The following is a 17,286-nucleotide window of genomic DNA, read 5'->3' on the forward strand; positions in this document are numbered from 1 at the left end:
CAAGGCTTCTCACATGGCTAGCTTGATGCAAACAGGTAAATGCTATCTTTTGTTTCACATGCTTGCTCTTCAAACAGCCGGGGACAGATACGATCTGTTCAGAAACTAGACAAAAGTTAAACAAGTACAAACCACAGATTGTCTGTGTCATGGAGAATACAGTCGCTGGTTTATTTATGTCTGTAGGCCGTTGTTGTGAGTGTGGACGGTCGGATTATATATAGCGTTAGCTTAGCCAAGCTCCATTCAGGAAACAAGCATTCTAAAAGGTTTTTCGCCTGCCGACTGTCTGCAGACTTGTCAAAGCATTAATTCATAGTTTTTACTAACCGGTATCAGTGTGTTGTTACTTCGGCATCATTTAGAAACGTGTATTACAATGTAATCACGGTAAAATATGTTCATTTTGTTGTAGTTGTAGCTCTCGAGCCAGCGCGTCTTGTTTGAATGATGCGAGTAAACACAGCTGGCAGCTGCGGTGAAACTCGAGGGACTAGAGCGATACGATAGGAGCGTTTAGAGCGAAGCGAATATTCGCATCGCGTCCGGTCTGAACGCAGCATTAAAGCGAGCTCCTCGCTGCACTGGAAACGCGCCATGACATCACCAGAAGTCCTAATTTAAGGGGTCATTTCTCCCAAAAAAAATTTTTTTACTCACTCTATCAATAGCCCCACCAAAAATATTTTCCACCAGCCGCCACTGGTGAGATCTCTCTCCCCTGCTCTCTCCGTTTCTCAACAGTGACGTCACTTTCAGCTTCACTTTAACAATTTCAATGAGCAAAATACATTTCCCTTTGTTTTCCACCATCAAAATGGACAAACGATGCCTCAAATGACATCTACAGATGAAGCGAATGGAAGTACTCCATAGACTCCTAGCATGTCTAGTTTTTCTGTTTGAGCACTATTTATATTTCTGGTTAGCCCAGAAATGTGAGAGATCTCACGTCTCAATTTCCACACACTAGTAGTCTGCGAGTAATTCCATTCGCTTCGTCTTCATCTGCAGATGTGATTTGATGTGTCGTTTGTACATTTTGATGGTGGAAAACACAGGTAAATGTGCCGTTCAGAATGTTTATAATAGACTATACAGCTATAAGCTTGAGGCGATCCAGGTCGCTACACGGGTGACACGGATTCGAAACTCCTGTCAGACTCCATATTATATAGCAGAACAAATACATTTATACAAAAACATTTAAGAAACATTATAAGAACAATCATTGGGAACATTTAAAAACATTATACACATTAATTTCATCATATTAATCATATTATTCATATATCACACAATGGTGTGATGTGAAAAGCCATTGCTTGAAAGTGGTTTCATTAGCTTCGTATTGATTTGTAGATGTGATTTGATGTGTTTCTTTGTCAATTTTGATCGCCAAAACGATAGAGAAATGTCTTTTTACTTTATAGTGGAGACTATATATGATACTTTTGTTCAATAAGCTTTTAGCGCCACTTGTGGGGCAATGGAATGAGAGTCGCCCCTTGGTGTGGTGAGAGCAGGTGTACGAATCCCACCCTCAGCATCAAATCTTGAGTTCCTTGAATTAATTGTTATATGTGACCCAAGTCAATATGGGTGCATATTTAATAGTTATACAAATTATTATCATTATTATTTTGGAATTATTAATAATATTGAGAAGTGGGCTTCCATATTGAGATGTGGGACATCGCCCCAATCCCCATAGGTATATCTACAAGTGGGCTTCCATATTGAGATGTGGGAGCCCTGAAGTGGGCTCTCATATTGACTTGTGGGACAGTCTTGACTTTAGTCTTGAGAAAATCGTTTTTTCACTTTTAAAAACAGCTTTCTGCCCTGGAAATGATTTCTAATCATTATTACCGTCATGGAGGGGCTGCAGGAACACTTTACCCGCCTTTTAAACACTTCCTGTGGAAAACAATCAATTTATTTCCGCCTGCTTTCCATCAGCACCCGGCAGTAATTTCAAACGGTTTTAAATCGTTTTTGAGCTGCTTAGTCCGTCATTTGGGGCTCTGTGAGCCACCACAGAGAGGTGCTTTTCCCGGTTTATGTCATGGAAGTCTGACATAGCCTGTGTCCTGTGAAATAGCCTGTTTGTCCATGTCAAATCTTGCTATTAATTGATAACTTTGAATAGGAATCTCTGTTTGACATATGTTCAGAATGTGCTATTTATTCAGAAATAGCACATTCTGAATGACCCAGTGTACACATCGTTGTGTACCTCTGTGTCACAGCCTGCTGCTTCTGCTGCTGCTGTATTCACATAACTTTGACCCAGCTTTCACACACTTATTGCTGGGTAAGAAAGCCATGTGCATGACCCTGGATCTCTGCCTGTGTGCGTGGGACCCTGCTTACAGCAGTGACTCTGCTGTACATTTCATGAGTAGTCAAATGTGGATGAAATGGACGGATTCCTGTACATTTCATGTACATTTCACGAGTCAAATGTGGATGAAATGGACAGATTATCAGGGTGGACCCTCATTGAGCCATCAATAACCCAATTTGATATATAGAGTAAGCGGGCCAGCATATCGTCATGGTGGACAATCATTGAGTTATCATTAACTGAATATGATATATAGAGTAAGTGGGCTAGCATATGGTCAGGGTGGACAGTCATTGAGTAATCAATACTACAAATATTTGGTAAGTGGGATAGCATATCGGGTTGACTGACACCCCCCCCCATAAGTTTAAGTACAATACTACAAATATTGGGTAAGTGGGATAGCATATCGGGTTGACTGACTGTATATATTACAATTTTCTCACGATTTACTCATTGTGGGGGAAACTGCTGAAGCAACTGGAGTCAGGACTCAAAGAGACAGGAGGAGAGCTGGAGCTTTGATGGCAAACACTGACGGTTTATTTGGAGCTTCGGCCGGAGACATGTCACGGGCCGTGGTCTGACCACACGGTTGAGATGCCACAATCAATTCTGTAGAGCTACCCCCGACCCATGTGTTTAGCTAGTTCAGAGAGAATAATCAACAAGATAGAATCATAACACCTCTATCAGCTGACGCCAACAGGCAGGAACAGGGAGAACACTGAGAGCCCAGGAACAGGTGCGTGTGCTCAGTCAGGACAGAGCTGATCAACTGGGTCAAAGTCATGGGCTTTGGAAAATATTTCCCCAACAGTTCTCTCTTTTTATCAATTTTGATAATCTAGAAACCTTTAATTAATAATAATTTGTTCAGTACTTAAATCAATGGGAATCTTCAGATTTGAGTGTGGAATTACACAACATCAATTACATCAATAACAATCACATTAAGAACAACATAATAAGATTGAAACATTCAATCACAATGATTGATACAGCCAATCATAATAGAGAAATCATCTCTCGTCAGTGTTTGGAGCATCTTTTGTCAAAAGCATAATAATGAACACACATACAATCACAGATACATAACAGCAAAACAATTTAAACTAATATGTTTTAACATTTAATCATTAGTTAATCTCATTTATCAAACTATAACATCAAAACTAACTTGCAGCTTAAAGGTTTACTTTAAGGCAAACACTAGTCAAAGCATTTAAAAATCAGCATCATAAGAGAACCAGCTAAGGTATAAAATCCCCTCTCCTCTCTCCTCACTTATCTCTCATCTCTCCTCGCTTATCTATCATCTCTCCTCTCTCCTTGCTCATCTCTCCTCTCTCCTCGCTTATCTCTCATGTCTCCTCTCCCCTTGCTCATCTCTCCTCTCTTCTCTCTCCTCGCTTATCTCTCCTCTCTCCTCGCTTATCTCTCATGTCTCCTCTCTCCTTGCTCATCTCTCCTCTCTTCTCTCTCCTCGCTTATCTCTCATCTCTCCTCTCTCCTTGCTCATCTCTCCTCAAGACATTAAGAAAATGGCATTTAAAATCAGTCATTAAAAATAAAAGATAATAAAATAAACATTAACAGAAAAAATACATGGATAAAAGTTACAGTGCAGTCTAAGATGTGAATAGTTCAATTAAAAGCAGCAACAAAAAGAAAAGTCTTCTTGCTGGATTTAAAAGTAGTCCGAGTTGCAGCGGACCTGCAGGTTTCTGGGAGTTTGTTCCAGATATTTGGAGCATAATAACTGAACGCTGCTTCTCCATGTTTAGTTCTGACTCTGGGGACAGGAAGCTGACCCGTCCCTGAAGACCTGAGAGATCTGGATGGTTCATCATTTAGCAGGAGGTCAGAAATGTATTTTGGGCCTAAACCATTCAGTGCTTTATAAACCAGCAGCAGTATTTTGAAATCTATTCTTTGACACACAGGAAGCCAGTGTAAAGACTTCAGAGCAGGAGTGATGTGATCCACTTTCTTAGTGTCAGTGAGGACTCGAGCAGCGGCGTTCTGAATCAGCTGCAGAGGAACCAGAGACGCTGAGGAGAGACTCTCAGACCTGCAGAGGAACCAGAGACACTGAGGAACCATCAGAAGAGAACGCAAACCCAGCGTAGAGAGGTTCAGTGAATGTGGTTCTGAAGGTGTGGATGTGGATCAGTGTGTCAGAGGAGACTCTGTAGAAGGAGAGAGAGCCAGCAGGATGATCCAGATACACTGCTACTCTACCAGAGGGGGAGGAGGGGGAGGATGAGGATGAGGATGAGGATGAGGAGGTGATGCTTGTTGCGATGTTATTGTGCCAGACATAGTAACGACCATCATCAGAGCAGTTCAGACTCCAGGACTGATCATTCCTTCCAAACGCACAGTCCTTACTCTCTCCCCTCCTGCTGATTCCTCTGTAAGTCACTGATATATAAACCCTGATGCTCCACTCGACCTCCCAGTAACAGGGACCAGTCAGAGCTTCTCTACAAATCAGCTGAGGCTCTTTCTCAAACCTCTCTGGATGATCAGGATATGGCTGCTCCCCTCTCACACGTGTCACCGTCCTGTTGTCTTCAGACAGTTGGAGTCCTCTGTGAGCTGTGTGTGAGTCCAGCTCCAGTTCACAGGCGTCTGAGGGAGAGAACAGCTGCAGGTTATCATCTGTTCATTTATTAACTACTTTACTGACTGACTGGAAACCATTCAGACTGATGTCTCATATTCACTGAGGATGATGTCTAACAACCTGATCTGCATCAGCAGGTGATCCATCAATGATCTCAGACCTAATGCTTATTATTATAAAATAAGAGATAAGGAAAGGGAGACAGCATCAGCGCTCAGCTGTTGATCTACTGTCCCTATCCAAAGAGTCTCATGTGAAGAAGCTTTCACAGGAACATGTTTTAATGATATCAAAGTTTCAGTTGCTAACCCACTAAAATATCACATATCACATCACCCTAACCCTAACCCTAAACTCACACTCAAAGAGCCTGAGCTCAAAACTCTAAACACATTTTCAGCTCTGCACCCAATCTGCACTTTTTGCAAAACACTGCACACGGTTCTCTAAGTAAGACACAGAAATCTGACATTTTCACTAGTTTGCCATTTTAATAACACTGCCATTAAACATGCTACACACATGAACCATTAATAAATACACATGTCACATGACCATAAAGACTGAACTGCTTTACTGTTGTCTCATCAATCAGGATGGAAGCACTAGAAAAAGGCTTCATGTTCAGATGTAGCACCTCATTTCGGACGCCCCTACCCATGTGGGTGTGTGATCTCTACGTGGTGGGCCCTCGCTGAAAGGAAAACCCCCCGTATGACAGTATGCAGTTAAAAACAGAGTTTCAACTGAAGGGGAATTCTAAAAGCCAACATTAAAAGAGAACATTAATCTGAGCGGTATATAATATCTGTATCAGTGCTGAAGACAATGGGGATTACTATATTTACACTGAGTGGAACAAAGACCTGGACGTAGAAAACGCTAAACTAAAATGGAAGGAATGCTTACAACTTACATATAAAAGCGGAAATCTACGATTAATTCAATATAAACTAATGACAACAATGTATTATAGAGGGAGAAAATAGATACATTTGATAGCAGTTCCTCCGATAAATATACATATTCCCGATCATGCCTATTTAAGTCCCATTTCTTGTTTTTATATTGTCTTGTTGTTTTTATATTGTCTTGTTGTTGCGTGTTGGCACCTTGAGTTCATTGTAATTTCGTTGTACCTGTACAATGACAAATTAAAGATCTATTTATCTAAAATGTTGAACTGAGAGTTACGGAGCCCTGGAGGGTTAATTGAGAGAAAAATAAATAAAACGTGGCCACGCTTTAGTAACTCGTGCGCACGCTTTAGTAACTCGTGCGCACGAGTTACTAAAGCGTGGCCTCGTTTTATTGAAATTGAGGGATTCCTGTCCGTGACTCACAGAATCTGCTGCTGCCCACAGCTGTTTTATAGAAGGAAAACATCCTTCACTTTATGAAATCTCTGTGGCACCAGTGGCCTGTACTACGAAGCAGGATTTGCTATTTACACTGTTCATTCATGAAGTATGACGCTGCGCTGTCAGCATGCGTCTCCATGTTTGTGATTGGTCAAATGTTGGTAACCCCGTCCCTTTCACGTGAACGCACTCTCAGCCGGACAGAGAAACCCTGGTTGATTTTCTGAGTTAATAACCAGCTTCGTAGGACCGCTTAGCGACATCGCGTTTGTTAGGGTTAGTTAAGCCGGGTAAATCAAACATATCCAGGGTCTGTTGAACTGGCTTCGTCGTACAGGGCACTGGAGGCAGTAACGTGTAACCCAGCAGAATCTGAGAAGAGCAGCACCAGCTGCAAAGAGTGGTGCCTTTTACTGTTTACTTCACTGCGTTGCCCTTCATTAGAACCGCTGGATAGAGATCGAGGCTGCTACGTTCAACCACACACACCTCTACACACATCGAACTACCAGAGTATTCCCCCTCGTTTTATGAAGGATATGTCCTGTCACCGGGGCGCATGCTGTGTGTGTGTGTGTGTGTGTGTGTGTGTGTGTGTGTGTGTGTGTGTGTGCTCAGCTCCGCTCTGTGTGTGCGTGTTCGGTGTCTTTGTGTGTGTCCGACACCCCCGGCATTTGTTTTCAAATTACCACGAACAGTAATTTACACAAATCTGGTTCTCCATAGTTATATGTGTATTCCCAAGTGAAAGAAATTCGTTTAATCTTAATCTCGATGTGCTATAGTCCTGCCGGAGTGCACCGGAACGAACGATACTATCATAAACAAATGCCCACACACACACAAAACACACACAAATGCCCACACACACACAAAACGAGGCCACGCTTTAGTAACTCGTGCGCACGCTTTAGTAACTCGTGCGCACGCTTTATTTATTTTTCTCTCTGTGAACCCTCCAGGGCTCCGTAGAGAGTGACTCCCTCAGACATGCCTTTTGGAAAGGTTATAACATAAAAACAACTTGGGATGATATCCGAAATTGGCTGTCAAAAACGTGCATAAAATTCATTTTCCACAAATAGTCTGCCTTTTCCAAAATACCCAGATGGCAAACAATGTATGCATCATTAATCTATAAGAAACTGATTACAAAACTAGTCAGTGTTTGTTTGTTTTGAAAAAATGAGTGGGGATGCAGTATCAATTTATTAATTGGTACTATTCTTTTAAGTCAATTTATGTTGCCAATTAATTTCTTGGTGTCATGACAATCTTGAATGTAATGTAGTTCTACCCTCACTCATCCTGTTATTTTATACAAAACAAAAAAAAGAATACATTTTAAACCCTAAATATGGGAATATACACTGAACAAAAATATAAACGCAACACTTTTGTTTTTGCTCCCATGTTTCATGAGAGGAACTCAAAGATCTAAAACATTTTCTATAAACACAAAATAACCATTTATCTCAAATATTGTTCACAAATCTGAAAAAATCTTCTCCTTTGCCGAGATAATCCATCCCACCTCACAGGTGTGGCATATCAAGATGCTGATTAGACAGCATGATTATTGCACAGGTGTGCCTTAGGCTGGCCACAATAAAAGGCCACTCTGAAACGTGCATTTTTGCTTAATTGGGGGGGTCTGGGGGGGTCCTAAAACCAGTCAGTATCTGGTGTGAGGGGTAGGATTAGGGTTAGGGGTAGGGTTAGGGGTAGGGGTAGGGTTAGGGTAATGTTGTGAATCGAGTGGCCTGTGTTTGTCATCCATAACATACACCTACCCATACCATAACCCCACCACCACCATGGACCACTCAATTCACAACATTACTAAATTGCTGGTATACTAAATACCAGTAGTGCAGCTGTTGTCATGTTCTTCACAGATCACTAGTTTCTTGGTCATCCATTGTCTCCCTTTCAAGTTTGGGTTTTCCTGACCTTTGTGCTGACCCCCACCATAGATCCATTGGCCCTTCAGCATTGAAGTCTTGACCTTTGTGCTGACCCTCACCACAGACCCATTGGCCCTTCAGCATTGAAGTCTTGACCTTTGTGCTGACCCCCACCACAGACCCATTGGCCCTTCAGCATTGAAGTCTTGACCTTGGTGCTGACCCTCACCACAGACCCATCGGTCCTTCAGCATTGAAGTCTTGACCTTGGTGCTGACCCCCACCATAGATCCATTGGCCCTTCAGCATTGAAGTCTTTCACAGTTAAGAATTGGATATTAATTATGAATGCTGTAAATTACCTTTAATATGTGTAACTATATTTAAACTGTGTTTTATAGAAGTGATTATATTTGTATGCCAATATTTTCCTATGGTAAAGTTTCGTTTAGCACTTTTATTTTGGTAGTAATAAGATCGGGACTCTTATTTTGAAGGAACTTTTACCGGAAGTGAATGGACAACGAAGCAGAATGTACTTAATATATATTTCGCCTCCCAAGACTTTACACATTTCCTCTTTGCTTTCGTTCGGGTTCACCTTGAGCTTTATCAGTTGAATCACTTTGAACATTCGTTTGAGATGTTGACGGGTTGGCCGAACTTTTTAACCCACAGTCAAACAACTTTATTTGCTTCGCGATTTTTTGTAAAACAAACACACAGCGCACCGTGCACGCGAGTAAAGGTGCATCGCTTTCTGGCTCCGTAATCACACCAATGCACGTGCAACTTAAGTATCAGGTTCCGACTGGTCACAACAACAATTAAATATCACTCTTAATACAACAAATAATTAACATTTATCTATTTTTGGGTGCACATTTAGCTGTTTGCTGTCCTTATTTCTTTATGTTAAAAACTGCCACTGATGGCAACCAAAGGCCAAGAAGTAGTTGACATTTTTTCTGAATGGTTGACAATGGCAACCGTTACTGTTGAGCCCTGCATGTGCAGTGTAACCTGTGCAGCTCTGAGGAATCAAACTGAAAACACACTCACACTTCCTCAGACCAGGTTTCAACCACTGCAGTCCACCATGGTCCATCCTGCAGGAAGACACACAGTCAGAATAAACTTCATACACCTTCCCTCAAATCCACCATTAGTAAATCCGTCAGTCAGACAGGAAGCAGAGTCCCTCAGCCAGTGACAGAGACTCTGTCTGTCTGTCTCTCTATGTCTGTCTGTGTGTCTGTGTGTCCATGCCTGAGTGTCTCCAGTCTCCAGAGTGGACCCTCCAGTCCAGCAGACAGCAGCTTCTCTCCTGAGTCTCCTGGATGATTGTAGCTCAGGTCCAGCTCTCTCAGATGGGAGGAGGGGTTGGAGCTCAGAGCTGAAGCCAGAGAAACACAGCCTTCCTCTGTGACCAGACAGCCTGACAGACCACACACACACACACACACACACACACACACACACACACACACACACACACACACACACACACACACACACACACACACACACACACACACACACACACACACACACACACACACACACACACACACACACACACACACACACACACACACACACACACACACACACACACACACACTTGGTTCATCTGTTTTTCTCGTTCCAGCAATGATTATATAATTGTTTACTGTAAGAAGACACAGAGATATATGGTGTTAACTCCCCCCCCCTCTATTTGGTTTAAAGGTAGCTCTTGGTTCAGAAAAGGTTGGGCACCCCTGGGTTAGACGTTAGGAGCTGATTTTTGGGCTATTGGACCGCAACCCAAGAGCTGAGGACAGAGCTTCACAACTTCTCTCTGGCAATGTACAAACACTAACATAATTAAATAAAAGGTCCATCCAATAGTTAATATATGAAGTAATCAGGTGTTCAGATGATCAACATTTTTAAACAGCTTTTCACTAACCTGAGAGTCTCCAGTTCACAGTGTGGACTCTCCAGTCCAGCAGACAGCAGCTTCACTCCTGGATTCAGCAGGTCGTTGTTACTCAGGTCCAGCTCTCTCAGACTAGAGGACTGGGAGCTGATGACTGAGGACAGAGCTGCACAGCTTCTCTCTGACAGGTTACAGACACTCAGTCTGGAGAGAAATCAGTAATACAGAAGTAATCAATTATACACTTTCATAATTTTCTGATTAAATAATAAATACATTCAATCTGGATAGTTATGTGTTCACGTACAGAGCTTTGTTGGAGGCTTTGACCACTGGCAGCAGCCTCAGAAGAGCCTCCTCTGAAGCAGAGTATTTCTTCAGGTCAAACACGCCCAGATCTTCTCCTGATGACAGTAAGATGAAGACCAGAGCTGACCACTGAGCAGGAGAGAATTCCTCTGTGGAGAGACGTCCTGAACTCAGGTACCGTTGGATCTCCTTCACTAGAGAACGATCATTCAGTTCATTCAGACAGTGGAACAGGTTGATGCTTCTCTCTGCAGACAGATCTTCATCAATCTTCTTCTTGATGTACTGGACTGTTTCCTCTTCAGTCTCCGAGTCACTTCCTGTCTGTGTGAGCAGGCCTCGTAGGAGTTTCTGATTGGTCTGCAGTGAAAGACCCAGGAGGAAGCGCAGGAACAAGTCCAGGTGTCCGTTTGGACTCTGTAAGGCCTGGTCCACAGCCCTCTGGTAGAGATGTGTTAGTTCAGGTTTGTCTCTAGTCTTCTGGGAGGAAGTTGGTTCTTCTGCCAGCAGGTTGACTCCAGAGGTGATGAAGGTCAGATGGACATGGAGAGCAGCCAGAAACTCCTGAACGCTCAGATGGACGAAGCAGAACACCTGGTCCTGGTACAGTCCTCTCTCCTCTCTAAAGACCTGTGTGAACACTCCTGAGTACACTGAGGCTGCTCTGATATCGATGCCACACCCTGTCAGGTCGGACTCGTAGAAGATCAGGTTGCCTTTCTGCAGCTGCTCAAAAGCCAGTTTCCCCAGAGACTCCATCATCTTCCTGCTCTCTGGACTCCAGTGTGGATCCGTCTCAGCTCCTCCATCATACTTGATGCTCTTCACTTTGGACTGAACCACCAGGAAGTGGATGTACATCTCAGTCAGGGTCTTGGGCAGCTCTCCTCCCTCTCTGGTTTTCAACACCTCCTCCAGAACTGAAGCAGAGATCCAGCAGAAGACTGGGATGTGGCACATGATGTGGAGGCTTCGTGAGGTCTTGATGTGGGAGATGATGGTGCCGGCCTGCTCCTGATCTCTGAATCTCTTCCTGAAGTACTCCTCCTTCTGTGGGTCAGTGAACCCTCGGACCTCTGTCACCATGTCCACACACTCAGGAGGGATCTGATTGGCTGCTGCAGGGCGTGTGGTTATCCAGAGGCGAGCAGAGGGAAGCAGCTTCCCCCTGATGAGGTTTGTCAGCAGCACATCCACTGAGGTGGACTCTGTGACATCAGTCAGGACCTCAGTGTTGAGGAAGTCCAGAGGAAGTCGACACTCATCCAGACCGTCAAAGATGAACACGACCGGGAACCGATCGAACCTGCAGATTCCTGCGTCTCTGGTTTCAGGGAAGAAGTGATGAACGAGTTCCACCAAGCTGTACTTGTTCTCTCTCACCACGTTCAGCTCTCTGAAGGTGAAGGGAAATATGAACTGGATGTCCTGGTGGGCTTTGCCTTCAGCCCAGTCCAGAGTGAACTTCTGTGTGAAGACTGTCTTCCCAATGCCAGCCACGCCCTTTGTCAGCACTGCTCTGATTGGTGCATCTCTTCCAGGTGAGGCTTTAAAGAGGTCTTCTTGTCTGATGGTTGTTTCTGGTCTGTCTGGTTTCCTGGATGCTGTTTCAATCTGTCTGACCTCGTGTTCCTTGTTGACCTCTGCAGACCCCCCCTCTGTGATGTAGAGCTCTGTGTAGATCTGGTTCAGCAGGGTTTGGTTTCCTGCTTTAGCGATGCCCTCAAACACACACTGGAACCTCTCCTTCAGGGTGGACTTGAGTTTACTGCACCCTGCAGCAGGAGATCCTGAGTGAACAAACAACAAGTGGAATCAGTGAGTGGGTCCTGCAGAAACACTCTGAACATGTAGGTGTGTAGTAGTAGTAGAACCTTTATTTATCCAGGAAAATCAATTAAGAACAAATTCTTATTTACAATGATGACCTGACAGGAGGCAAAGGCTTCCTGAGGGGATGGGGTTTGGGAGGAAATAAAAAGACACACTCCGGGCACTACAGAACCCAGGAGACAACACAAACACATAGAGCAAAGATGACAGGCATAGCAGTTGAACATATAAAAACTCTAAAACAATATTGCTGTGGTTCAATCAGTCATTAAAACCAGCATCAGGCAAAGCAGCTACATGTGTGCACCAGGGTGTCAACAATAGTGACATTGAAGGTGCGGGGGGGATCATTTTTAATGTTTTTTGAACGGTATTCCAGCTATCTGCTGCTGCAAACTGAAAGGCGGAGTGGCCAAAGGATGTATGGGCTTTAGGAATCTTTAGCAGGATGCTTGTAGCTGACCGGGTGTTGTGCGTTGGGGGTGTGCGGAGTTGCAGTAATTGTGTGAGGTAGAAGGGAGTGAGGCCTAGGAGTGTTTTGTAAACAAACATCAGCCAGTGGATGTTGCGTCTGGTCTCAAGAGAGGGCCAGTTAGCCAGAGAGTACAGGTCAGTGGTGTGTCCTGTAGGGGGCATTGGTGGCGAAGCGGATGGCGGAGTGATACAGAACGTCTAAATGATCGAGAGCTCCTTTACACGCCGAGCGGTAGATGGTATCCCCGTAGTGGAACAGAGGAAGGACAGTCATCTGGACCAGAGAGAGTTTAGCAGATGAAGTGAATGAGGAGCGATTCCTGTATAGAAAGCTGAGTCTAGCTTTGACCTTGGTCTGCATTTTGGAGAGATGTTCTGAGAACGACAGATTACTGTCAATCCAAAATCCAAGGTATTTATAAGATGTAACTATTTCGAGGTCCCGGCCATCGGCGGTCACAATAGTGCCCGTTTGGGAGGCACCACTGCGGCCAAACCACATGATCTTGGTTTTAGTGGTGTTCAGGACCAGGCCGAGGGCAGAGAGATGGGACTGGATTCTCTGAAAACTATCCTGAAGAGTTGTCAGGACAGTATCCGGGGAAGGGCCAGCAGTGTACAGAATCGTGTCATCAGCATATAGGTGGATAGAGGAGTTACCCACTGATTTCTCCATGTTATTTATATATATCGAGAATAGGATGGGTGCTAGGATAGCGCCTTGTGGTACTCCCTTAGAGATGGATAGGGGCTGTGTCATCAGATTTTCAGATTTTACACACTGGGTGCGCATGGACAGGTAGCTTTCAAACCAGGCTATCGATTGGTTAGTGACACCAATGCATCTAAGCTTTCCCAGAAGCAGTTGATGATCTACGGTCGAAGGCTTTGGCAAGATCGATGAAAATGGCAGCACAGTATTGTCTGGAGTCAAGGGCATTGATGATATCATTTAGGACTTTGAGAGTCGCCGTCTCACACCCCTGTCCTGCACGGAACCCAGACTGCATGTCAGATAGTATGTTGTAAGTCTTCAGAAACCATGTTAGCTGTTTGCAAACTAACTTTTCGAACACTTTCGCTATACAGGGTAGAATGGATATTGGACGATAGCAGTTGGGGTCAGCATGGTTTCCCCCTTTAAACAAAGGTTACACTAAAGCTGCCTTCCAGGCAGAAGGTAGCGCTGCTGTCTGTATGGACAGATTACAAAGGTGGGAGATAGCTTCTGCAATAATCAGGGCTGCAACTTTAAAAAAGAAGGGGTCTAGCCCATCGAGACCTGGAGGTTTGTTGGGGTCAAGTTTGCTAAGGACCTCCAGCACATCGTTCTCACTAACTTCCCGCTGGCAGAAGCTGTGACGTGGGGCTGCGCTAGAGGGGCTGGGTGGCGGAGTGTTGGTGGGGGGCTTAGGAGGCGCTATAGAGCCAAATAGGTTCCCACATTTAACAAAGTGCTGGTTAAAGAGCTCTGCTATGCGTTCATTACCGGTGACTACTGTGTCCTCAATAACGAGGGAGTTAGGGAGATGAGAGGATGGCTACAGTTTGAATCAGCTCCTCAGAGGACACACTGACGCAGACGTGTGCAGCACATTAACAGCAGAGTGTGAACTCCTCCATGTTCCTCCATCTCCTCTCCGTCACGCTCAACGTGTTGAACCCTCTTACTGCGGTGCAGACGCTCAGCCAGCTCCTCCTGCTCCATGCTCCTCAGGAAGTGCAGCGAGATGTTCAGAACTGCCTCTCTGCTGCTCCTCTGCTCTTCATCCTCAGCCTCCAGCACCTCCTCTTCCTCACTCTGACCCTCTGAGCCTTCTGGATCTTCTTCAGCTCGTTCTTCACAAAAGCCACGATGTTCTCCTCCAGCAGCTGGAACAGAGTGATGAACATTGATCAGATGAATAACGTTAAAACTAAAGTTCTTATGTTAGGGATAATGTGCAGCGAGGCGGACATTATTGAAAAAATAACACCCGACTCAAATCTTGATATCCTCCTTTTTCTATAATCATCCCACCCTCTTGGATTGCTCGACTGCCACCCTCACACTTACGGCCCCTACACACGGCGGCGTGCGTTGCCGCTTCAACGCTTCTGCCCATTCACTTTGAATGGGGTGACGTCACGATTCGCCGAACTGCATTGTGGGAGCGAAGCGTAGCTTCTCTCGAGGTGCTCGCTGCAAAAGTAGAGCAATGTTCTACTTTTGCCGCCTCGACGGAGGCGTCAGATAATCAAATCCCTCGTATGTAAATCTGACAGTACAAGCACTAGCCAATCAAACCGTGTGTATGTTGGGAGAGCCAGACCGCAGTTATTTCCCATATGTCAACAAATGGAGGAGAACATTATCGGGGCGGTAGGGAACATACAGGGATACAAACCGGAGGAGCCAGGCATGGGGGGAGGGGGCAGAGACAGTGGGTGAAACTGGTAGGTTTTCGCCTGTCTGGGGAGTTTATATCCAGTGTACTTCGTTTGAATGGACAGCTAGCAAGCATAGACAGTATATTTAGCCAGCATGGATGTAGCATGAATGCTTTGCTTTGTATGTCCGGGGCGGGACATTCATGTGATTGGTTGGTCGTGTTGCTCGCGTTGACTCCCCAAGCTCAAGACACGCCCACCGCCAAGCGGCAACGCACGCCGTCGTGTGTAGGGGCCGTTAGGCAGGGCCACACCCTCACTACAGAACCCTCTGGGATCTCTTGGACAGATTTAGTCATCTGCCTTCAAACAGCAGTTCATTGAACCTGGTTCTCCAGAAGTTAGCAGAGTTAAGACCTTTCAGTGGACCACTCTGAACCGTCTACGAACTGGGGTGGTCGCTTTAAAACCTCGATGAAGACGTGGGGCTTGGCGGACAGTGCGGCATGCGAGTGCGGTGACCCTGAGCAGACCGCTGTCCATATAATCACCATCTGCCCCTTATATAGACCACCCTCGGAAGCCAGCCTCTTCGACCTAGGACCAGAGATGCGGGCATGGCTGCACGACACCGAGTTGGACATCTAACGTTATACAAAAGAAGAAGAAGAGGTGGATCTGAGCCTGGTGGTGAACTTGCATAGACTCACTAGCTTCTGATCAATAGTCAGAGATGAATTCAGGTCCACCGACGCAGCAACAGCTAATTTAAAGAAGACAACATGTGATCATCTGTCCGTCTGAAGGCCTGCTGGTCCAAACAGCAGCATGGACACAATCAGGACCTGAATGGTACATCATCTGTAGTTTAGTTCATAGTAAATGTATATTTGTACACACCATAAATATGGAGTCCAGGTCTGTGTGATGCTTCGGGGCGGACTGATCACTGGGAACCTCTGAGAACTCCTGCAGAACTCTGTGGAGAAAACATCCATAACATTTAGAGACTCTAATCTGCACACAGCTGACTGAAGGTGTCCTGAGATGGAGACAGAATAACAGGGTGACTGTGGGACCATCAGAAGCCTCCCAGCAGCTGATGGTGCGAGGAACAGAAAGCCCCATTATTATCTGGAGCCTGATCTGAACCAGTCTGTGGTGCCTTCTCCAAAGAGAGTCGGATGGTAACAGAGTCCAGTTTGAAGTTATTACCGTTCATCAGCACTTTGTCCAGCTTTAAAGTAAAGAGGAGACGCCATAGACCCGTCACTCTTCATGGACTCACAGCTGGGTCCAGGTCTCTGCTGCTGGATCCTGACACTGATAAAGAACAGAGTAATAAAACCACCAGACACCTCACGCCGCCCTTCATCACCAGCTCGCTGCCTGCCGTCAAACAGAAGAGGGGGTCGTCTAAAACAATCCATGATTAAAGTCATCATTTGGTTGAGTAATCTGTCTTTGCTCATTATATGATTCACAATACAAATAGAAGTCATTTGAAACCAACTCAAGAGAGGTACGTTGGAGCAGGATTTACTCTTCTCCAAAGAGAGTCGGATGGTAACAGAGTCCAGTTTGAAATTCTTACCGTTCATCAGCACTTTGTCCAGCTTTAAAGTAAAGAGGAGACTCCATCGAAAAGTCACTCTTCATGGACACACAGCTGGGTCCAGGTCCATCTCCAGGTCCAGGTCCAGGTTCAGGTCCAGGTCTCTGCTGCTGCATCCTAATACTGATATCAGAGAAAGATAAAGATGTCGTGAACCTAAACCCGACATCAATGAGTTCATTAATTGATAAAACAAATGTAATATATTAAAATGTTGATTTGAAAAGCAAAACAAAAATAATTCAATTTAAAACTAATTTAATTTATTTACTTAATTGAACTACTTTTGTTGATTCACTGAATGCGTGCTAAAAAGCACACATCTGATCTTCCGGGACATGTTTCCATTGATGTGTCCGTTTTTCGCCCATATTTATTGGCAAATTATTGATAAATTCAGCTTACAAAAGACTGAACTCATTCACAAATTGTCCGTGTCCGCCATTGTTGTTTGCGACCACTTTACGTTTCCTTCTTTTTCATGTATGATTAGGGTTGGTTACCGGTTCCA

The 17,286-nt window shown here is 44.7% G+C and overlaps 1 protein-coding gene across 1 annotated transcript; it reads right to left on the minus strand.

Moving 5' to 3' along the window:
- Positions 1 to 4,392: 4,392 nt before the first annotated feature.
- LOC117443396 (NLR family CARD domain-containing protein 3-like) lies at positions 4,393 to 16,844 on the minus strand. The gene is given in 10 exon segments (XM_071202595.1): positions 4,393 to 4,987; positions 9,313 to 9,359; positions 9,520 to 9,697; positions 10,206 to 10,378; positions 10,482 to 12,273; positions 14,462 to 14,602; positions 14,605 to 14,662; positions 16,061 to 16,139; positions 16,376 to 16,483; positions 16,755 to 16,844. Coding segments are annotated over 10 exon segments (3,210 nt in total). The 5' UTR covers positions 16,820 to 16,844; the 3' UTR covers positions 4,393 to 4,418.
- Positions 16,845 to 17,286: the final 442 nt, after the last annotated feature.

Source organism: Pseudochaenichthys georgianus, unplaced genomic scaffold, assembly GCF_902827115.2.
Source record: "Pseudochaenichthys georgianus unplaced genomic scaffold, fPseGeo1.2 scaffold_599_arrow_ctg1, whole genome shotgun sequence".
Taxonomy (NCBI): domain Eukaryota; kingdom Metazoa; phylum Chordata; class Actinopteri; order Perciformes; family Channichthyidae; genus Pseudochaenichthys; species Pseudochaenichthys georgianus.